This window comes from Typopeltis vanoorti, chromosome 12 (genome assembly GCF_054136105.1).
Source record: "Typopeltis vanoorti isolate ZY-2024b chromosome 12, IOZ_Tvanoo_1.0, whole genome shotgun sequence".
Taxonomy (NCBI): Eukaryota; Metazoa; Arthropoda; class Arachnida; order Uropygi; family Thelyphonidae; genus Typopeltis; species Typopeltis vanoorti.
Window position 1 is genome coordinate 53,399,600 of NC_143560.1, and position 25,234 is coordinate 53,424,833.

The window sequence follows — 25,234 nt, forward strand, 5'->3', positions numbered from 1 at the left end:
TTCACTCATTTTAAATATTGAAGATATCATGATAAGATTTGATATAGCGTGACAAGATCGAGTTTTCTGGGAGCAAAAATTCAAGATATTAGCCATGCTATCTGGATGCAAAAAGGTAACTCAAAGGAACTGATTGTCTTAGTTGGTACAAATGATTTGAGAGTGAGAAGTATTCTATGAGGGAGGATGTAAAGGAGGGTTAGAAGAGGCAAAACTGAAGAGCGAGAAGGTGAAGATTGTAGGTCTCCTACCATGCAATAATAGAGGCAAATGGAGGAGGAGGGCTTTCCTAGCTGAAGAGTATATATATGTAGGTTGTGCAAAAAGAATGATGTAGGAGTTGTGGATCTGTCGTCTGTATTTGATGGAAAGAAGGATTTATACAATGCTGATGGCCTGCATCTAAATGGCTTTGGTGTTAGGTGTCTAGAGAGAGAGAGAGAGCTTTGTTCACCGAGCATGCTGAAGCACAAATTTAGGAAAACTTATGCAATTAAGGTAGAAACAGTAAGTTTGTGTGAAGGGACCCATGATGAGTGAGTATGAGAATCACCAATTGCAGAATCTAATCTCTCAAGTAAAAATAATGAATAGGGTATTCAATTCAGGAAGTAAAGGTGGGTGGTGTGCTAATGGGATGCTGCAGTTTCTATATACTAATACCAGAAGTATCAGGAACAAGAGGAAGGAGTTTATGGCATTGGTTAGTGCAACCTCAACAAATGTTATAGGCATTAGTGAGACTTGGCTAACAGCAGATGATGTTACAGGGATAGAATGTGAAGATTTTAGTATTTTTAAGAAAGATAAAGAAGATCAGATGGCAGAGGGGTACTGCTGATGATGGAGGATGAATTGCAGCTGAAAGAAACAGGAGATAGGTGGGACTGTGGCTGTTCATTTAAAGTACTCTGGTGTGAGATTAAGGCCAGTGAGACAAAATATACAGTTGATTGTTGCTATAGTACAGGGAGTTCCAGAGATGATCTGGAAGACATGTAATGCCAAATTAGTACGAGTACAGGTTGAGTAATTATTATGGGGATCTTCAACTATTGAGATATAGACTGGAAAGAAGAAAGATCACATGGCAGAAGAAAATGGAATTTATACACCTACTAAGAGATATTACTTGAGGCAGCATGTGATGGAGGGGAGACTTGGACTAGGAGAGTGAGAGTATTGGACCCTAGTCATAGGATCAGAAAGGCTATCTGTAATGTGGTCGAATTGATTAAAGGTGACCACATTGCCTCTGATCGGTGAAAGTGACCATGCAGGCATGACTTGGGAGATTGTACAACATGAGGAATATTGTACACAAGAAGTGGTATATGTGGAACCACAAGGCAGATGATTATGACAAGCTTGGGAAGAAGAAGCTTAAATATGTGCCAAGGCATAAAACTGCAGGATAAGGATGTTAGTAGTGCATGGGATATAGTTGAGGGTCATCTAGAGGAAGCAGTGTTAAATTGTATGCCTAAGGCAAGGAGGGTTAATCAGGGAGGAGTTAGATGGATCAGTAATATCATTTAGCATGAGCTGCAGGAGACGAAAAAAAAAAAAAGAGAAAGATGACCATGGGAAGGAGGCAAAATCAGATTATGAGAAGAATCTAGCCAAACAGGCCAAAGGAAATACCAAAGAGTTCTTTTGTGATGTGGCAAGTAAAAAGAAGAATGACTATGGAAGATTAACCTTAATGAGGGATGATGATCACGAGGAGACAGAAGCAGATAAATAGTTGAGTTAACACTTTGCAATAGTACATCATCCTAGTGAGGTTACTGATTTAACATGTGTGACAGACACTGATGTGGGAACAGAGATGGACGAATTGGAGATTCTTAGGATATTGCAGAATCTCAATATAAATACAGCTATGGGATTAGATGGGATATCGCTAGGATTTTGCGAGAATGTGCAAAGCAACTAGCAATGCCTCTGTTTATGGTCTTTAATTTAAGTCTCAGTTCAGGTAGAGTACCAAGGGAGTGGAAAGAGGGCAAAATAATATTCACTTGCATAAGGGAGGTTCTAAGACTGTAGTAGCAAATTATATATCAATCAGTTTCTCAGGCATGGTAGTACTGAACAAATTGGTCAAAAAGAGAATTCAAGAATGGGTGGATAAATATATGATACTTATGAGGGACAACATGACTTTGTGAAGGGTCAATCATGCCTTAGTAAATTACTAACTTTATATAATAGAGTAACAGCAGTATGATGATTCTGCTGAATTTTGCAACGACATTTGGCAGAATACCACATGAACTCTGTTATACAAATTAAAACAAATGGAGATAGATATGACTCTGGTTAAGTGGATAAGAGGATGTTTGCTGGTCAGATACGAAAAAGTGGTATATGGAGGGGCAGAATCAAGGCGAAAACAGGTGACTAGTGATGTGCTTCAAGGTTCAGTGCTGGGACTATTGCTGTTTAATTTGTAAATAAATAATATAGGAAATAACCTGAAAGGAAATAAGTTAAGGTTACACAGTGTCAGCATTCATAGTGAAGAATTTATGGAGACACAACACACATATTAGAATAATTGCTTTACTTATCATTAAGAAAGTAACATTTGACGTTTCAATCTCTGTATTGTGGTCATCGTCAGAAAAACATAAATGTGTATGGGATACAAGCTACATGACAATAATCTATACAAAAGTAAGATGGATCTAAATGTTTGTTACTCATTTACCCTAACCTGACCTCTGGTGGGGAAACAAAAATTGAACCACATTAAACAATTTCTAAAGTCTTCTCGTATTAAGATTTTCTTCTGTTTGGGGTTGTTTTGAATGCTATACGGGTTGAAGATGTGTCCTCCACATTCTTGGAATAATTTATCCATCATTCTTGTTCAGATTTGGATGATGATGATGATGCAGCATTTCACAGGCTTCTTTGAATTTTCTTTCAAACCAGGTTTTGGTGTGGTGTAGCAACTTTGTGCCTTTCCAGTCAATTCTATGACATGTTTGGAATGCATGGTCTGACAGGCCTGTTTTACCATAGTGGAGGTATTTAATGTGGTGTTTGTGTTCATTTTTTCTAATTGGGATGGTACGTCCTGTTTCCCCTATGTAATATTTTTGCCATTTTTCCCCACTGCCCTGAAACATTAAATACATTCCTAAGCCACCTGATCAACTCTCTTCCTTTTCTAGACACACTTGTTACACGTCTTTCCTCAGGCTGCCTCTCCTTCACAGTCTACATAAACCTACACACACACAGGCCAGTACATACATAAAAATTCATACCACCATCCAACACAAAAAATAGGGATCATTAGCATCCTCAACACACACAGCCCTAGCAATTTGCTGCAGTTAACAGGCCCTGAACCAAGAATTTGAAATTATTAGCCAAACGTTTGTCAAAAATGACTATAATAAAAAAAAAAAACGGTTCACAAAATCCTCCAAAAAAAATGCCAATTAAAGCAAAAAAGATTACAAGAATGTCATAGCCATACCGTACATTAGGAGCATTTTGGACAAAATAGTTAGAACACAAATACAATATTAGGACAACCTTTGAACCCCGTGCAAAATTCAAAAATTTGCTTTGCTCCTCCAAAGATCCGCTTTCATATCTTGCCCACCCAGGAGTTTACAAAATTCAATATACCATCCCAATTACAAAAGATGAACACACATGCCACATTAAATACCTCCACTATGGTAAAACAGGCCTGTCAGACCATGCACTCCAAACATGTCACAGAAATGACTGGAAAGGCACCAAGTCTACACCACACCAAAACCAGGTTTGAAAGAAAATTCAATGAAGCCTGTGAAATGCTGAAACATTATCCAAATCTGAACAGAATGATGGAATTATTATATATATAGTATATATTATTATTATATTATATTATATAATTATTCCAAGAATTTGGAGGACCTATCTTCAACCTATATAGCATCCAGAATAACCCCAAACAGAAGAAAGTCTTAATACCAGAGGACTTCAGAAATCATTTAATGTAGTTGAACTTTTTTTCCTCCCACCAGAGGTCAGGCTAGGATAAATTATTAACAAACATTTAGATTCATCTTACTTTTGTATAGTGTATTGTCATATAGCTTGTATTATACATGTGTATGTTTTCCTGATGATGACCTCAATACAGAGGTCGAAACGTTGAATGTTACTTTCTTAATGATAAATAATTACGTTACTTATCAATATTGTTTCTCCATACATTCTTCACTATGAAACCTGAAAGGAAATATTCAGTTGTTTGCTGATGATGCAAAATTAGGCAGAATAATATTTAATCAAGGTGATGTTGGAGAGCTTGCAGGATGATTTAAACAGGCTATCAGTATGGGTAAAAGATAATGGGCATCAGTTTAATTTTGAGAAATCTGAAGTTAAGCATTTTGGGACAAATGGCACTGTACTCCAGTAAATAAATGAAGCTAAAGATTTAGGGGTGGTGGTGGTGGTGGTAGACAGAGAGTTAAAGTTTAGAGGACATATTGCTAAGGTTACTTGGCCCTTAAGATTACTTGGCTATTGAAGAACACATTAACAGTGAGAGATAAGGAAGTTGTTATTCCTCTTTATAAGGCCTTGATACGTCCACATCTGGATTACTGCGCTCAAGTCTGGTCTTGTGGGTGTCTTGGGGATGAAGAAGCGGTGGAGAGGATTCAGAGGTGAGTGACATGTGGAATGTTCCCTATGAGGACAGATTGAGGGTGTGTGGATTGCAAAAATTGGTTGATAGGAGAAATAGAGAGGATATGATAGAAATATTTAAGTTGCTTAAAGGATTGATACAGGGGTAATGTTTCAGCACTTAGCTAAAGGAACCAGAACAAGTGGTCATTCCAGGAAGTCGAATATAGGTGTGAGTAGTAGAGGTGTGAGGACTAGATTTTTTGCTTGTAGAGTTGTGAATGAATGAAATGTGTTGCCAGAGTCAGTTGTGAGTGCTTTGTCTATTAATGGGTTCAAGGAGAGGTATGATAGATTGGGTCTCCTGCAATGAGCCCTTGAACTCCATGGAGGTGTCCGTATAATAATATCACCTCTCTTTTTTAATATCCCTCTTTCTGAAACTTTAAATTGTTCTCTCCCCCCAGATACAATTGATCATTTTGGCTACTTCACTTGAAAATATACTATTTATAAACAAATTGAGGATATAGTTATGGGCTTCCCCACAGCCAATTATTATATGGAGGATTTTGAAAAATTTGCTCTTGATACTGCTATTCTCAAACCTTCTGTCTGGCTAAGATGCATTGATTTGTTCTCTGTTTGGCCATATAGCTCAGACACATTAAGACTCCTTACTCCTCCATCTACTCCTCCAAACAGACAGCACCCCAGAATCCAGTTCATTATAGAAAAAATAAAAGAATAAAAATAGCCTGCCTTTTCTAAATACTGTAATTGCACATCTTCCTAATGGCACCCTTTCTCTCTGTTTATAGAAAACCCACCATTTGTAGATCTATACACAAACATTCCCATCATCATCCCCTACCCCCCTCACCAATGTGATGTTATCGAAACCCTTGTAAATAGAGCTTCTAGTCTCTGTTCTAGCAAGGCTAAACAGATATTAGAAGAGAGAACGGACATTCTAGCTGCTCAACTCTGCTTTATTTGCCAGACTTTCCTCTCCAGTAGCTACAATGGCCAGAAGATCTACAAATGAATTGTTCATTGCTTCCCTCTCAACATGCTGACTATAGTAGTAATGCTATCATTGTTCCTTATATTTGGGACAACTCAGATAAAATAGCCAGAACTCTTGAAAAAAAAAAAAGTAGTCTCTGCACGTCATTCAAAGCTTATCTAAAATTGGCTACCCTCACTCGTTCATCCATGGATCCTTTACCTCCCTCTCTCAGTTCCAGGTTTTTACAAAGTTCCTCATTCCTGTAACTTACCTCATTATGGTCAAACTGGAAGATCTGCTAACATCTGCTTAGAAGAAAATGTACATCTGTCATCATAAATATGAACATTCAGAGCTTGCTGACCATGTCTTGGATGAGGATTTGGATGGGGAGAAAAAATATTGTGCATCACCACAAAAAATACAAATTTGAAAGACTTTTTTTACAATCAGGATCGGATTTAAAAAACCGATGTAATCTTAATAAATGTGGTTGTATTAAACTTCCCAAGATTTGAGTAACTAATTCTTAGTCACTCCTGCCCAACAAAGCTAAAGCTAGCCAACAACACCCACATAAGGCATATGGAGGGGGGGGGGTCACTGGAAAGTTCTGATAAACACCTAGAACAAAAATGATATTAAAGCAACTGATGTAACCACAAGAAAGAACATGCTAGTAACAGAATAATGAAGGTAACTCATGTTCTTTCTTGTGCTTATCAGTTTTAATATCGTTTCTGTTCTAGGTATTTTTCAGAACTTTCCAGTTCACCTCCCCCTTTCCTCTGTATCTCCTGTATTTTCTCAACAACTACTTCTGTATTTTTCAAGTACTTTCCCTTTCACAACTAGAGAGCTAATAAGTCTGCCTGGAATGTATATCTTACTATAGTCAGAGCCTGTGTAGCTCAGTAGATGTGGCATTTGCACACCACAGTGCTTGACCGCTCGAAGGAAGACTTTGTTTCGAATCTAGTCGTTGACTAGAGGAAATTTTTCTGAGCCTTTTTTCAACTGGTTCCCGAGTTAGTCGATCTCTGGCACGGGCAAGCGAGTTTTTTCTCCCAGAAACTCGGGTTTTTCATCCCGTTAACTCAAGAAAATTGATTGTAGAACCCACATTATTTCAGACATTATATGCTTAAGGGTCAAAGCTGTATAACTGAGAGGAGACCTCCCCTCCACATAGCCTTTAAAGGAATGCGGAGAACCGACCAGGGCTTCTGACCTAATGTCCAATCCTCACCTTCTCGTGGTGCACCCTGTTGGGTATCTACTTTGATACTGAACGAACGAGGATGGGCTGGCAATTTGGGATTTAGCCGACCAAATTGTATTCTTATTGGTTAAACCAAAATAAAAAATGATGGTACAACATGACAAAATTTCATGCCGGCTGGGGCGTCGCCCGGTTAAACAAGGCCCCCCGTTGTTTTCACCAGGGAACCAGGGCGAACAGCGAAAAGTCAGCTACTGGAACAAATCTGAAAACAAACCCCAACTCAACATCACCAGAGTTAAAGATCGGTACTATCAACGTAAGAAGCCTGAATGGCAAAGAAATGGAGCTAGCTGAGGAATTAGATAAGTACCAGATCGACATAATAGGGGTGACTGAAACAAAAAAGACCAAAACTGGTGAGATCTTTCTGAGCAATAAATACAAAATGTTATATTCAGGCAATGACAATCAAGGAAAAGAAGGAGTAGCCATAGTATTCAACACAAAATACGAGGCTAATCTTCTTGAATGGCAGTCAGTCTCAAGTAGAGTAATGTGCGCAAATATGAGAATGGGGAACTGGACAATGAGACTTATTTGTGCCTATGGTCCCACAGAAGGTTCTACTAAGGTAGAAGTGGAGGAATTTTTTGAGGATTTAGAAAAAGCAACTGACACAATGAAAAAGGAAAAGTTGGTCCTTGTTGGGGATCTAAATAGCAGAGTAGGAAATGATTGTGAGACATACAAAAATATTTTGGGGAAATTTGGAGAAAAGAGCAAAGCTAATAATAATGGCAAATATCTGTTGGATTTCTGCTCAGGACATGGACTGGTTATTACTAACACCATGTTCCAACATAAAAATGTGCACAAATTCACATGGAGAGAAGAGGCTAGGAATAAGAAAAGTCTCATTGACTATGTTATTGTTGATAGTGATGTTTTCTCCCTGGTGCAGGACACCAGAGTGTACAGAGGATTTGAAATTGGAAGTGATCACTATTTAGTCTTGAGCAGGATAAAATTGAATTTCATATTGAAAAGAATAACATGTAAGAAAGTTTTAAAGCGAATAAAAGTTGAGCAGCTCTCAGATGTGAACTGTAGACTAAAATACAGAAATATTATTGAAAAGAAAATGAAAGAGTTTGAGAACAGGAATCAAACCTTGGAGATTCATTGGCAAACTCTGAAGGAAACATTGATTGATTCTGCCAGAGAGGCATGTGGTGAGGTTGTGTGCAAGGATAAAAAAATCAGAACTCCCTGGTGGACACAGGAAGTTAAAGAGGCAGTGAAGGAAAAGAAGAAAGCATATCAAAAGTTCCTGGCAAATAAGTCAGCTTTTACTCTTACAGAATACAGAGACAAATGTAAGAAAGCTAAACAGTGTGTAAAACTTGCTAAACAAAAGTCATGGGAGGACTTTGGCAAGAATATAGAAAATAAATATCAAGAAGGTGGCAAAATATTCTGGAGGTTGTTGAAGAAGCTTAGAAATGGAGGAAAGAGTGCTGTAAAAGGAATTACAGATGATAAAGGTGAAATGAAAACAGGAGAAAAAGATATCCTTGAAGTATGGAGTAATTACTTTGAAAAACTGCTAAATGAAACAAGCAGTGATGACAGCACAGTGATAAAAAAACACTGACCAGGCATGCAGTCAGGAATACATATCCATACTTGAAGTAGAAAAAGCCATCAAAGGCTTGAAATGTGGAAAGGCAGCAGGAGTAGATGATATTCGACCAGAAATGCTGAAGTATGGTGGTATAAGAGTCTTACAGTGGCTACACTGCATAGTTCAGAAAGCCTGGACAGAGGGACGAATTCCCGATGATTGGAGTAGAGCTCTCATAGTACCCATATATAAAAAGGGAAATAAAACTGAATGTGAGAATTACAGAGGTATTTCCCTACTGAGTGTTCCTGGCAAGATCTATGCAAGTATACTTGAGAAACGGTTGAGAAGAATTGTGGAAGAAAAGCTTGGTGAAGAACAAGCTGGATTCAGGCCAAATAGAGGCTGTCAGGATCAGATCTTCACTTTACGACAAATAGTCGAGAAAGCATGGGAATATAACACAGATCTGTATTTAAGTTTTGTCGATTTGGAAAAGGCATATGACAAGGTGCCAAGAGAGAAGCTATTCAATACGCTGCAGTTATATGGTGTCAATGGGGCATTATATCAAGCGATACTTAGTCTTTATTTGAGTTGTGAGTCAGCAGTTAGAATTGAAGGAAGTAGAGGAAGATGGTTTAATGTTAAATCTGGTGTGAGACAAGGATGTACATTATCCCCTCTGTTATTCATTATCTATATGGATCACATTATGAAGGAATGTGGTATTAAACCTGATATCAAAATTGGAGATGTTAATGTCAGCTCTTTGCTTTATGCGGATGATGTTATACTTGTAAATAAATCCGCTACAAGTCTGCAAGATTCTCTGACTAAATTGAATAGCTGTTGTAATAGATATGGTATGAAGGTCAGCAATAAAAAGACAAAGACAATGAAAATAGGCAGAATCATTGAAAATGTCAACTGTGTTGTGAATGGAGAACCTGTGGAACAAGTAAAACATTTCAGCTACTTAGGCACAATTTTTACTGAAGATGGTAAACTAAATATAGAAATAGACAACAGAATCAGCAAAGCTGGTATGGTGGGAAGTCAATTGAATAAATTCATATGGAATAAGAAAGAAATTAGTCGGAACACTAAATTAGCTGTATACAAGACCTGTATTTTGAAAATTGGGCAAAAAAAAAACTTGGGATCCCGATTTTCTGAATAGTTGTGTGGAAAAAGGACTGATTTCTAGGTCTTTTTATAGTTCTGAACTTATACCCTTAATCATTTTTTCTGAGAAGTTTATATAAAGGATAAAATCTGTGTCAAAACTGCCTTCACTCCAAGAGATTTAAAAAAAAAAAAATTAAACATTGTAGTTATAGTTCTCTGAAATTACTGATGTTATAGGTTGGGGTGTATGCCAAGGTATGCATGGAGCATACATTCATCTTGTTCATCCCAAATACAAAACTTGGTACTCCAAGTGTCAGTTATAATTTTTATTACTCATTAAATTAGTGATATATATATATATATATATATATATATATATATCCTCAGTGTACAGGATATGATAGTACTATGTGAAAAAGTTTACATCATTACCAACTTCCTATTGATAGTTTTCATCCTAATCTGTTATCTGTAAGACTTTTAATATCATTAGATCTTATAATTTTGGTCTGTTAAGGAATATCTCCTCTATCAGTCTACCTGGATTTTTCTTTTTCTAGCTCTTTTTTCCTGGTATCCTGTCAAAAAAAAAAAACCTTCTTTTGCTAATATTTTCTTTCCTATTCTGTTTAAATGACCATACCACCTGTGATTATCTCTGTTCACACATTCCTAAATGCTAACAATGTTAGGTTCTAATATTTTCATTTTAGGTTCTGCCATTGATGCCATCTGTTCACTCCCTTCATGTTTCTCTGAACTCTCATATCTGTGATCTTCAGTCTTAAGTGTTTTTTCCTAATGTGGCTCTGAGATCCACTTAATGGATCTCATTAACTTAATGAGTTTTTAGCATTTGATTAATTTCTCTCTTATTCCATATAAGTTTATTCATTTGACTCCATACCATAAATTGCTAATTCTGTAGTCTATTTCCATATTTAATTTGTCATCTTCACTGAAAATTGTACTTAAATAGCTGAAAGGTTTTATTGGTTCTATAGATTCTCTAAATAACTGTTACCTGTATCTTACCCAACCCCTCCAATAAATGTTTGCATCCTTTCTGGAAACACTGTATATTAAAGGAAAAAAAAAAAAAAAAAAAAAAATATATATATATATATTTAAATCACTTATATGACTAAATAGTTGAAAATTAGATTACAGAATAACTAATTTATTTTCACAGGCACTACTGGTTTTGTCTTTCTAGAAGACTTCATCGGATTCATAATATATTGAAGTAAAAAGGAGATACACACAAAAAAAAATTACTTAGGTACATCACTAAAGATTTAAATTATTAACGGATTGCTCAAAATTAGAATGGATTCGTGGATCAGCTTCGATGTTGTTCTCGCACACAGGGATATGGTCTCGAGATCACCACAGCTGAATAACAGAGGAGTAACCGTCGAAAAGGTTGTGGCTAAGGTTGACATTAATGCACCCAATGAAGTCTTCTAGAAAGATAAAACTAGTAGTGCCTGTAAAAATAAATTAGTTAACTTTTGGCTATTTAGTCATATAAGTGATTTAAACATGTACAATAGCCATGAAGACCTAATATATGAAATATATATATATATATATATATATATATATATATATATATGCATGTACATATTTGTAAACAGCTTAAGTGTTTACAAATTAGAATTGTCTATCAAGCTATCACATTTCTTTAATGAGTAGTTTCAAATGTAATTGTTGCAACTTACATGGACCAAACCTATCACCAGTTGACTAGCAACTACCACAGTGACATGGTCGCTCTTTATGGTGTCAGTGAGCTTTGTAGAGAAGAACGTTCTCCTTCCCCTCTGCAAAAAGCCATTTCAGTCTAAGAATCACAACAGAAAATCCTGAACAAAATGGCATTTGATATGTTGCACATATTCAATATATTAGGCCTGCCAATAATTTTTTCCCCTTCTTTTTAATGAGACACTTCTGAGACGAAACAAAGAGTCTCCATAAGTCAGTATAAATAATATGCTTTAGTTGAAAAGACCTGGGTTAAAATCTTGGTTGTGATGTTGAAGAACCTTTTAACAGAACTTTTCAACTGAAGGCGAGTTGTTCCCATAGGAAGGGTAGAGTTTTTTCATCCTGCAAAATTAACCAGCCAGAAAAACACATGCAATTCAAGGTCATAATAGACATAACAGATAAAATTAACCACCCTAACTGCTAAGAAGCCAAGCTACTTACTGTGACAGGCCTAACACGAAAAGGGAAGGGGAGGGGGATCTGTGTACATTCAGCCAACAAAACAGATACTGTATATTCTGTTGTTGACAGAGCACTTGAATTCCAAAAATAAACAGTTCATATTTTAAGTGATTGCTGTTTAACACTTTTCTCTGGTTACACGAAACAACTGGACTAAACATAGTTGACATGTTTTTTAGAGGTGGGGGGTATACTTGACAAGAGATTGTATTCATGTTTCCAAGCATAATTTGTCCTCAGCATGAGCCGAAAAAATTTCAGGTATTTTCCTGACTAGATTGTTTGTATATAAGGTGCAGAATTAGTAATGCATAAACCACACTTTTCTTAGAGAACATAGTGTATCCTTACATTAAGGGGATAAAAATCCCTTATTATTTTACAGCCAGTATGCGAAACTCTAAAATCGAAAACTATGATCTATGAGTTTCATGCCGAAGAACTATCGGCGAATCCAAGCATAAGTGACCACTTGGTAGTACAACACCAAGGCAACTTGAAGCAAAGGTGGAGCAAGCTCCCTCACTATCCTTGATATTTTCTCATAATGTGAAAACACAGCTCCTAGGAGATGTAATACTGCTTTACATTATGCTTTGAGGTCTCATCAGTGAGTAGGTAGACCTGGATGATATCAAAGTTTAAGTGAAAAGAACTTGCATACCTTCACTATATGAATGCCAGAGTGGTGTGCCTATATATATATATATATATATAAAAACACAGCTCCTAGGGGCTGTGTTTTCACATTATGAGAAAATATCAAGGATGGTGAGGGAGCTTGCTCCACCTTTGCTTCAAGTTGCCTTGGTGTTGTACTACCAAGTGGTCACTTACGCTTGGATTTGCCGATAGTTCTTCGGCACGAAACTCATAGATCGTAGTTTTCGATCTTAGAGTTTCGCATACAGGCTGTAAAATAATGAGGGATTTTTATCCCCTTAATATTAACTAACTTTGCCAGAAAAATTAGCCATTTGGCTTTTCATCATAGTGTATCCTTTTTGCTTCTAGTCCTTCTTTCCCTCTCTTTCTATTGTATTATAATAAAAAGCTATATTGGAAGATTTGGGCTTATATTCTTTGTGAATCTGAAATACAGGTCAAGTCCCCAGGGTGTTTTTATTTTTATAAAATGAAGTGGTTATTTATTTATTTTTTTTTTAAGCTTAAAGCTAGGGCTGAAGAAGGACAAGCATTATTTGGCACATTAGATACATGGCTCATTTGGAAACTGTCAGGTGGCAGAGTGCATGCAACCGATGCTTCCTGTGCCTGTGTTACAGGATTATTCGATCCTTATCAGGTAAGTTTATAATCATTTTTTTCTTAGTAATTGCTAAATCCCTAACCATGATCAACATCGTTGTATATTATGAAAAGATAATTGCAGTTTTAAGCACCTTTTTCAACTTTAGTTTAATCCTTAACTGCACAGATTGCATAATCATTATTGATTTGATTACCTTTAAAGTGTTAAAAGCATAATCCATGAGAAACATCCTCATGCATAGTTTCATTAGAACTGAAAATCTCTAAACAGTGCTCGGAGCGTTTTAACAAGAATAAAACTGATTTTGTGCGTCGATTTATTACTGTGGATGAGACTTGGATTCACCATTACACACCAGAATCCAAACAGCAGTCAAAACAGTGGACAGAAGCCGGTTGTTCAGCGCCGGGTCATGACATCAGTGTTTTGGGATGCTAAAGCATTTTGTTTATTTATTATCTTGAAAAGGGTAAAACAATAACCGGGGAATATTCTGATCTTTTAACTAGACTGGACAAAACAATTTGTGAGAAAAGGCTCGGTTTGCAGAAGAAAAAATCATCTTTCATCAGGACAATGCACCTGCCCACAAAGGTGTTTTGGCAATGGGAAAATTAAGGGATCTGCACTATGAATCGTTGGAACATCCACTCTATCCCCCAGATTTGGTTCTCTTTGACTTCTATCACTTCCCAAAACTAAAAATCTTCCTTGCTGGTCAGCATTTTTCTTTGAATCAAGAGGTGATTTCAGCTGTAGATGGGTATTTTGCAGATCTTACTGAGAAACACTACAGGGACAGGATAATTACACTGGAGCAGCACTGCAATAAACGTAATACTCTTAAGGGAGATTATTTTGAAAATAAAAATAATTTTGAAATTATAAGTTCGTTTTTTCATTGTTAGGCCGAGAACCTTTCAGACCACCCACATATATATCATTGTGCTTTGATGATAGTAAGACTATCATCTGCATAATCTAGATCTTCTAATGGTGACATAGGATTCCATCTAATTCCTCTTCTTACGTCTAACTTTTCTCTTAATTCAATCAGTGGCTATGTTAAATAATAAACCAGACATTATACAACCCTGTCTCACACCAGACCTTATCTCAAACCATTCGTTGTTTGCTGTGCAGTAACACAAATTTTACTTCCTTTATACGTTTCTTTGATTGTTCTCACATATTTATCAGGAATTCCATAGCCTCTAATAATTAACTCAATGTTTTTGTATCAATAGCATTAAATGCTTTGGAAGAATCAATAAAATTTAGCTATAATGAGCTTCTAAAGGTCTATGTTTTGTTCAGTGATGTACCTTAAAGTAAAAATGTAATGCATTTTTACTTTAAGGTACATTTTTACCCCCACCTGTTCTAATACTAACTTGTTTATGCTTTAATATGATTATTATTTCGTGACACCTCCAAGGGATCCATAGACTCATTGAGGAAGGACACCTACTTTACAACTCCCCAACTCCATCCACCAGCTATACTGAACCTCTACTACCATTATCATCTAGATGTCTGCTCAGTTAGCCTAGTGGCTATGCGCTTCGCAACATATGCCTGGGGAAGGAGTGTCCTAGGTTCGATTCCCGTCGACGACGTGAGGAGCTTAAGGATCTTCCTCAGCCATAGCCAAGTTAGCCAGTCTTGGCCGTGGACAGCAGGGTTTTTCCCCCAGTTTATCTGGGGGGGGGGTTTCATCCTGCAGCAGGCAAACCAGCCCTGTGAGCATACATGGATACAGTCAGGAATACTTAAGACAATCCCTCCAGCCATAGATCTGAATTGTCAGCTATGCCAGTCCCCATCCCAGATAAAAATAGGGGAGATTGAGGTGGTGCCATACCTCCCCTTAAAAGGTGGCTCATGGCCGTTGAATCGCCATACAAAATGAATGAATGAATGAATCATCTAGATCAATGCTATCTACTCACCACCACCACTAGTATTTTTTTGTCTGTAAATTGCATGTGTTCTGAAAGGCCACTTTGTCTGTACGTGGGATGAAAAATCCGAGTTTCCGGGAGAAAAAATCCTGCTACCTCCATATGAGATCAGTGAACTCACCTTCAATTGAAAAAATCCATATAAAAATCCCTCCCATCATGACGAGAATCGAACATAGGCTTTTTCTAATCAAAGGGCGCAACATACCATTATTTTTTCAATTGAGCTACGAAGGTGCTTTATCCTCTCTCTTAATATATATATATATAGAAAGATTTTGCAGGTACTAACAGTAGACTAATTCCCCTCCAATTTTTGCATCTAGTGGATCTCCTTCCTTTGGGATTAGGGGTTGGGTACTGCTGATGATGTCATGAATAGCCAACAAGAATATGAGTCAGTCAGGCAAATATCAGTTCTTTTGAGGCAATCTGGTGTGAGATTCAGGCCAGTAGGACAAAATATAAAATTGGTTGCTGCTACAGATCGGGGGGCGGGGGGATGATGTGGAAGACATGCATCAGCAGATTAGTATGAATACAAGTTGAGTCATTATGGGAGACTTTGGAGACATAAATTGTAAGAAGAAAAGATCACACGGCAGGAAGAAAATGAAATTTACACACCTACTGAGAGATAATTACTTGAAGCAGAATATGACTTATGGTATGACGGTGTTGATTCTTGTTTCAGGATCAGAAGACCTGTCCATAACTAAGGTGGCTACATTGTCAACAAATGGGGAAAAGTGATCATGTGGTCTTGACTTGGGAGGTAGCAAAACATGGAAATTCCAATTAAGAAAGAGTATATGTGGAATGACAAGGTAGATGATTATGATATGCTTAGGCGGCACCTTGAAACAGTACCATAGCATAAACATTTGCAAAGGAAGGATGCTCACAGTGCATGGGGATAGTCGAGGGATATCTGGAGGAAACAATATCAGACTGTATACCCAAGACTAGGAGAGTAAATCAGGTAGGAGTTACATAGATGAGTAGTATCATTAAGCATGAGCTGCAAATAAAAAAAAAATAAAAATAAAATGTTGAGGATATATAAGAAGAAAGGTGACCAGCATGGTAAGGAAGGCAAAATCAGATTATGAGAAGAGATTAGTTGAACAGCAAAAGGAAATCCTAAAGTTTTTTCATTATCTGGCAAGTAGGAGGAAGAATGACTATGGAAGGATAACTTTAATGAGTGTAGATGATAGAGATAACAAAGGCAGATGACATTGTTGAGCTACTAAGGGATCATTTTGCAAGGGCATATCATCAAAAGTGAAGTTATTGTTATGACAGAAGTGACAGGGACTGATGGGAGAGTAGAGGTTGATGAATTGGAAGTACTTAGTATATTGCAGAATTTGAATGCAAATACAGCTATGGGATTGAATGAGATCTTGATGTTTTACAAGAATGTGCAGGGGAACTGGTGATGCCTTTGACTAGGCTGTTTAAGTCTCAGTTCTGGCAAAGTCCCAAGAGAGTTGAAAGGAGAGCAAAATAATTGCTTTACATAAAGAAGGATCTAAGTCTGTGGTATGAAATTGCACTAGAATGGAATCCCCAAGGCAAGAGGAAAAGAGGCAGGCCCAGGATAACATGGAGAAGAGAACTAGAAATAGAGGCTGCTGGGACGTTCCTGGAAAGAGATCAAAAAAGAAGCATTGAATAGAGTCAGATGGAACTCAATGGTTGAGGCCCTACGCTCTGCAGAAAGCGAAGAGGATAGGTAAGGTAAACTACTTCTGACTGAATCAAGCCATCTAGACCTTGGTCATCCTCTAGGTCTTTCTTGCCATCATGCATCAAACACTTTTTTGTTAAATTTTCCTCACCCATTCTATTTAAGTAGCTATACTACCTTAGATTAGTTCTGCTGACACATTCTTGAATGCTAATAATGTCAAGATCCTTTCTAATCTTCATTTTTAATATGATTCTGCCATTGATCCCATTGGTTGATTTTTTCAGAACCTTTATATCCATCATCTCTTGTCTTTGCTCAAGTGCTCTATTTCTAATCCAACTCTCGGAACTGTAACTTAAAACTGGTTTAAGCACTGCCCTGTATACTGCTAATTTGGTGTTTTGGTTAATTTTCTTCTTATTTTATATATATCTATTTTACTGGCTCCCACTATACAAGCTTTCTTATTCTGTTGTCTGTTTGCAAATTTAATTTTCCATTTCCTCTAAACTGTGCCTAAATAGCTGAAATATTTTATTTGTTCTATAAGTTCTCCATAGAAGATACAGCCAAAGTTTTCCTATGTTCCCACCTATTTTCATAGTTTTGGTCTCTAAACTTCGTGTCAAATTTGTTACAGCTGTTATACAATTCATATACAGACCCTCAGACACTTGCACTAGATGTATTTAGGAATAAAACATCATCTGCATAAAGCAAAGAGCTAAGTTTGATATCTCCAAATCTGATATCAGGTTTAATGTCACTGTGGTTCGTGACACAGTTCATATAAATGATGAATAAGAGTAAAGAGAATGTGCAACCTGATTTAAAAAAAAACCATCTTCCTGTATTTCTTTCAATTCTAACTGCTCACTATTGCTCCATATAATGTTCCATTCATCTCATACAATTGAAGTGTTTTGAAAAGCTTTTCTCTGAGCATCTTGCCATATGCCTTTTCCAGATTTACAAAACTTAAGTACAGATTCTTATCATATTTCCATGATTTTTCAATTATTCGTTATAAAGTGAAAATCTGATCTTAACAACTTCTATTTGGCCTGAGCCCAGCTTGTTCTCCAAATTTCTCTTCCATGATCTTTCTCTACCTGTTGATAAGTATGCTTGCATAAATCTTACCTGGAACACTTAGTAGAGAAATTCCTCTGTAATTCTCACATTCAGCTTTATTCCTTTTTTTTATAGATATGCATTCTGAGAACTGAACTCCCATCATTGGAATTCAATGTTCTGATCTGGCCCTCTGAATTGCAAAACTTTTATATCTCCATACTTAACCATTGTTATCTACTCTAGCTGCCTGTCCACGACCATTTCAAGTTTTTGACAGCTTTTTATACCTCAAGTATTCATATATGTACTCCTCTACATTCCTCTTGAAAATTTTGTAGTACAGTTCTGCCACTGCTTGGTTCGTTTAAGCAGTCTTTTAAAGTAATTACTCCAGACATTTATTATATCCATATCTTCAGTTTCATGTCAACTTTATCATCTTTGATTCCTTCTATGGTATTCTTTCCTCCATTTCTGCACTTCTTCAATAGACTCTGGAACATTTTTCCACTTTGCTAATATTTATTTTCCATACTCTTACCAAAGTCTTCCCATGACTTTTGTTACGTAGGAACAAATTAATAAAATAATATATTGAGGAATAGAAATCAACACAAATAAGAATTTATAAATGAAATAGTCATACTGGTATACTAACAAAAGCAGCAGAAACATGTTTGCAAAAACTATGAAATTTAACAAATAAATGAAACTATAGACAGGAAAACATTGAGAACATTTAAAGTCATAAAAATATTGAACAAAATTAGGAACATGCAAATTAGAAAAAAATGTAAAATATACAGCTATTAAATCATCATCATCAAATTTCTGACATGTACCCTCAAGTGGTGTACAGGATATGATAGTACTACATGAAAAATTTGCAACATTTCTAACATCCTATATCTACAAGTTTCCTCCAAATCAGTCTGTTACTTGTCAAGACTCCAATATTATCATTATCAGATCTTATATTTCTATCGTCTAAGGCACATTGTACCATATCAATCCACCTATATATTGGTCTTCCTCTGGGTCGTTTTCCAGCCAACCTGGCAGAGAACACTTGTTTTGCTAATCTTTTTTCGCCCATTCTGTTTAATTGACCGTACCACCTGAGATTAGCTCTGCTAACACATTCCTGGATGCTGACAATGTCAAGTTCTTTCCTAATTTCCTTGTTTTTAATATGATATTGCCATTGATGCCATCTGTTCACGTCTCTAATCTTTCTCAGGACTCTCATATCTGTGGTCTCTAGTCTTTGGTCAAGTGTTTTACTTCTGACCCAGGTCTCAGATCCATAAGTTAAAACTGGTTTGAACACTGCCTTGTATACAGCTAATTTAGTGTTCTGACTAATTTCTCTCTTATTCCATATGAATTTATTCAATTGACTTCCTACCATACCGGCTTTGTTGATTCTGTTGTCTATTTCTATATTTAATTTACCATCTTCACTAAAAATCGTGCCTAAGTAGCTGAAATGTTTTACTTGTTCCACAGGTTTTCCGTTCACAACGCAGTTGACATTTTTAACGATTCTACCTATTTTCATTGTCTTTGTCTTTTTATTGCTGACCTTCATACCATATCTATTACAACAGTTATTCAATTTAGTCAGGGAATCTTGCAGACTCGTAGCGGATTTATTTAGAGGTATAACATCATCTGCATAAAGCAAAGAGCTGACATTAACATCTCCAATTCTGATATCATGTTTAATACTACTTTCCTTCATAATGTGATCCATATAGATAAAGAATAACAGAGGGGGATAATGTACATCCTTGTCTCGCACCAGATTTAACATTAAACCATCTTTCTGTACTTCAATTCTAACTCTGACTTACAACTCAAATAAAGACTAAGTATTGCTTGATATAATGTCCCATTGACACCATATAACTGTAGTGTATTGAATAGCTTCTCTCTTGGCACCTTGTCATATGCCTTTTCCAGATCAACAAATCTTAAATACAGATCTTTGTTATATTCCCATGCTTTCTCAACTATTTGTCGTAAAGTGAAGATCTATCCTGACAGCGTCTATTTGGCCCGAATGCAGCTTGTTCTTCACCAAGCTTTTCTTCTACAATTCTTCTCAACCGTTTCTCAAGTATACTTGCATAACTCTTGCCAGGAACACTCAGTAGGGAAATACCTCTGTAATTCTCACATTCAGTTTTATTTCCCTTTTTATATATGAGTACTATGAGAGAGCTCTACTCCAATCATTGGGAATTTGTCCCTCTGTCCAGGCCTTCTGAACTATGCAGTGCAGCCACTGCAAGACTTTTACACCACCATACTTCAGCATTTCTGGTCAAATATTTCTTGGTATCGGTGTCGAGGCTAGCTGGTGAACGGACGTGCTATCGGAGAGCTCCTGAGAGATTTGTGTTTTTTGTTGATTTATTGGTGTTTTGGATTCAAGTTAATGGACTTAAGTGTTTAATTTTGGTATATTATTGTAGCTTTATTAGCGTGGTTAGTGTACTAAAGTGTTTTATAATATAATCTATGTCGGGAAGTCGCCGCTAGATGAATTCGTAATGTGTAGTGTTCGTGCAAGCTCCAGATAAGATAAGTATTATTTTCAGTTATCGATACAAATTATTTAATATTGTGTAATTTTGTTTTGTTTGCCTTGCGTATTTTAGTGCGTCTGTTTTTGGTGTGTTATAACGTATAATTTGGCAAAACACGTTACAGATAATTATGGCACCTGTGCGAAGGAAAATGGCGGCCAGTAATGAAGGTTCGCCATCGTTATCAAAGAACGGTAGCATAAAAGAAATGAGTCAGTGTACTAGCTGTGAAATGTACGCTTTGCGGAGTGCAGTCGGCGTGTGGTTAGATGATAATAAAGGATTGAATGTGTGTAGAAAATGTAGGGAGAATGCGGAATTGAAGTGTATTTCGGATCGTGAGTGTGATATTTTCGTTAACCTTCAGAATGAAGGAAATAGGGATATGACAAGTAACGGCAAGGTTGTACATGAAAATTGTGAGAGTGTGAATGTAGAAAGTGTGAATGATAGTATAAATGGTTTCTCAGAGAACAAAAAAGATGAGATAGATGCATTGAGTGAGATCGCGTTGTTGAATAGTGCGATAGAAAGAGCAAAACAGCAGCTAGAGTGCATGAACAAAAGTAGACTGAATGAACCAACCAATAATAAAAGGTATGACAGGAAAAATAGACGTATGAATGTGAACAAAATGAAGGATAGAGTGCTGTATGGAGCCTCGTTAGTACGACGTGTGTTAGTAGAGGATTTGACAAAATCGTACCAACCTGGTGCGACCATAAAGGATGTAACTGCATCTATTAGAGAGCAAAAGGAAAGGGTGAAAGAAATGATTGTTGTGGCAGGTACGAATGATTTGAAAGGAGATAAAATGGAAATGATAGAAGACCTGAATGAATTGTTTGAGGTAGCAAAAGAAAAGAGTGAGAGAGTTAGAATGATTAGTCTTTTGCCACGGTATGACAGTGAAATGTTTAAAAGGAGGGCTATAATTGCAAATGACTTTATGCGTGGGTTATGTATGACGAGTGGTGTGGAATTTGTGGATGTGTGGAGTGAGTTTGATGGGCGAAAGGATCTATATAAGATGGATGGCTTGCATTTGAATGGTTACGGTGTAAGAAGACTTGAGAAAGTGTTGCTGAATGTAGTGGATGTGCAAATTCAGGGAAACTAGATTTGTTAGGGGGGGGGAGTAGAGATACAGTCCTTATGGAGGCAGTTGAATGTAAGAATGAATATAATATGCCAGAGCAAATAAGGACAACAAATCTGAGTGGGATAGTTAATATAAGGCATCAAGGTAGGGTTGGGGCTAATGGGGGTCTTAAATTCATGTACACTAATACTAGGAGTATTAGGAACAAGAAGGAAGAGTTTTTGGCCATGGTTGGCACTTCCAGACCACAGGTTATTGGTATTAGTGAAACATGGCTGACTGTAGATGATATAACTAGTGGGATTGAATGTGATGGGTATAGTGTGTTCAGGAATGACAGAGAGAATAAAATGGGGGGAGGAGTATTGTTGATGATAGCTGATGAGCTCCAGCCAAGGAGAATAGAAGTTGAATTGCAGGATAGAGAAAAGAGCACATTTGAGGCCATTTGGTGTGAGATTGTGGCTAGCAGAACTAAATATACAATTGGGTGCTGCTATAGACCAGGTGATGGAAAAGATGGTGGTGACAGTATGCACAAGCAAATAGAAGAAATGGGTGGAAGGAGGGTGATTATTATGGGAGATTTCAACTATGGTCGCATTGATTGGAGTGAGGAGAGGACACACGGGAGGAAGGAACTGGATTTTATGCGGTTATTAAGGGATAACTATCTGCGACAGCATGTAATGGAAAATACTAGGGGTCAGAGAGTGCTTGACCTAGTAATTACATCTGAGGATTTGGCTGTAACAAATATGACCACATTGCCACCAATCGGTGAGAGTGATCATAGGGTCTTAACTTGGGAGGTGACTAAAGGTGCAGAATTTTCAATTAAGACAGGGTACATGTGGAATTATCGGGCTGGAAAGTATGACAAGCTTAGGAGTTTGATTGGTTCAGTGCCATGGCATGTACAACTGCAAGGACTAGAAGTTGATAGTGCATGGGAGGTAGTTAAGAAGTGCTTGCATGAAGCAATGGCTGACTGTATACCTAGAGTCCGAATAATAAATCAAGTAGGGGTTAAATGGATGAATAACACCATTAAGCTTGAGTTGCAAAAAAAGAAACAACTATGGAGGGAATTTAAGGAGAAGGGTGACCGGCAGGTACATGAACGGTATAAAGCGCAGGCCAGAAGGGTGACGAGTGTGGTAAGAAAAGCAAAAAAGGATTACGAAAGAACATTGGCCATGCAGGCTAAAGAGAATCCTAAACAGTTTTTTAGATATGTAGCAAGTAAAAGGAAAAATGTACATGGCAGATTGATTTTAAAGAGTGCCGATGGTAGGGAGGTAATTGAATCAGTTGAGATAGTTGAGTTACTGAGTGAGCACTTTGCAAAAGTATATCATCCAGGTGGTGACATTGCAGAAACGAATAAACCAGTAGATTATGCGGGAATTGTGGTTAATGAAGTGGAGGTGAGTAGTGTATTGCATAACCTCAATGTCAATACATCTGTGGGATTGGATGGTATACCAGCTCGTGTTGTACGAGAAGCAGCTAAAGAATTGTCAGTACCCTTGACCATTTTGTTTAATTTGAGTCTCGGGTCTGGGTTAGTCCCGAGCGGGTGGAAAGAGGGGAAAATAGTTCCACTGCATAAAGGTGGTTCCAAGACTGCTGTTGTAAATTACCGACCGATTAGCATATCAGGAATCATTGTCAAGGTCTTAGAGAAAATAGTCAAGAGGAAAATACAGGATTGGATAGAAGAAAATGGGATACTGTATCGGGGACAGCATGGTTTTGTGAAGGGTAGGTCATGCCTCAGTAACTTGCTCACGTATTATAACACAGTGACGGTTGAACTGGATAAGGGTAATGGGTTTACGGTGATTCTACTGGACCTTGCCAAGGCCTTTGACAGGATTCCACATGGAATTCTAATCAGTAAATTGCAGCATATGGGAATGGACATAGGGTTGGTGAGATGGATAGGAGGGTGGTTGACGGAGAGATATCAGAGAGTGGTTTACTCGGGAGTAGAGTCCACAAGACGGCCTGTGACTAGTGGTGTGCCACAATGATCTGTTCTTGGACCACTGCTGTTTAATTTGTTCATAAATGATATAGGAAATGATCTGAGAGGAACAGTTCATTTGTTTGCGGATGATGCGAAGTTGGGTAGGGCAATAGTGAATGCAGATGACGTCAGAATTTTGCAGGATGATTTGGATAGATTGGAGGTCTGGGCTAATGAGAATGGATGTCAGTTTAATGTGGCAAAATGTAAGGTTATGCATTTTGGGGTGAAAAGATTGGCGGCGGTTTACTGCATTGGTGGAACCGTGCTCCAGGAAATTGATGAGGCACGAGATTTAGGAGTGTTGGTAGATAAGGAATTGAAATTTAGGGGACACATTGCAAAAGTGACCAAAACAGCTCATCAAATCACTTGGTTGCTGAAGAATACGTTGACAAGCAGGTTATTGTTCCTCTGTATCGAGCCTTGATAAGACCCCATCTAGACTACTGTGCTCAGATTTGGTCACCTAGGTTTCTTCTTGATGGGGAGGAGGTGGAGAGGATCCAGAGGCGAGTGACCAAGATGATAGCAGGTCTGTGGAATGAACCGTATGAGAACAGGTTGAGGATTTGTGGGTTGCAAAAATTGGTTGATAGGCGGAGGAGGGGAGATATGATTGAGACATTCAAATTACTGAAGGGTTTCTATAAAATTAATTCAGAAGATATTTTTGAGAACAGGGCTGGTTGTGGGAGGACTAGGGGACATCCATGGAAACTGGGCAAAAGTGTGGTTAGTAAAGGTGTTAGAGCTGGGTTCTTTACTTTTAGAGTAGTGAATGAGTGAAATGCGCTCCCTGAGTCTGTGGTGGATGCTGTGACAGTGAATGAGTTTAAGGCGAGGTATGATAGATACTGTATGAATGTCAAATAGTTGTGATGAATATGATTTGGGGCCTCCCTCGATGAGTCTAATGACTCCCTGGAGTTGCCCGTAATAATAGTAATATCATCTACTCCTGCTGCCTTTCCACATTTTAAGCCTTTGATGGTTTTTCTACTTCAAGTATGGATGTGTATTCTTGACTGTATGCCTGTTGAGTGTTTTTTACTACTGTACTATCATTGCTTGTTTCATTTAGCAATTTTTCGAAGTAATTACTTCATACTTCAAGGATATCTTTTTCTCCCGTTTTCGTGTCACCTTTATCACCTCTAACTCCTTTTACTGCACTCTTTCTTCCATTTCTAAGCAACAGCTATTAAATAAGATCCAAAAACAAAAAAAAATTTAAAAATTGTATAGAAGGAAGAATGTGAGATAGCAAAAAGTAAAGAACTGGATATCAAAGGTAAAGAGGCTGGGAATTACTGGGCGAAAAAAAAGAATAGTAATTAATTAAAGATGATGGATAATCTTGAAAACACTACATACAACTGAGCTTAATAGTAAAGAGAATGAAAAGAATGTATTTTATATTTCTTTTACAGCATTGATATATTGGTTGACCAAGTGATTAGCATATCCACTCTCCAGCCAAAAGGCTGTGGGTTCGAATCCTGCCATGGGCATGGATGTTTGTGATTGCTTGTGAAAGTGTTGGTGTAGTTGTGGTTCATTGTAATTCGTGGATTGAGTGAGTGAGTTGTGGAGACAGAGTTGTA

General features: G+C 37.3%; 1 protein-coding gene across 3 annotated transcripts in view; it reads left to right on the top strand.

Annotated features, from left to right (window-relative positions):
• LOC150100793 (glycerol kinase 5) overlaps positions 1 to 25,234 on the top strand; it is a 329,559-nt gene that overhangs the window by 155,057 nt on the left and 149,268 nt on the right. For all 3 annotated transcript variants that reach the window (XM_090401274.1, XM_090401275.1, XM_090401276.1), the window contains exon 8: positions 13,052 to 13,189. In XM_090401274.1, the coding sequence (XP_090257400.1) occupies positions 13,052 to 13,189 (138 nt within the window). The remainder of the gene's footprint in view (positions 1 to 13,051; positions 13,190 to 25,234) is intronic.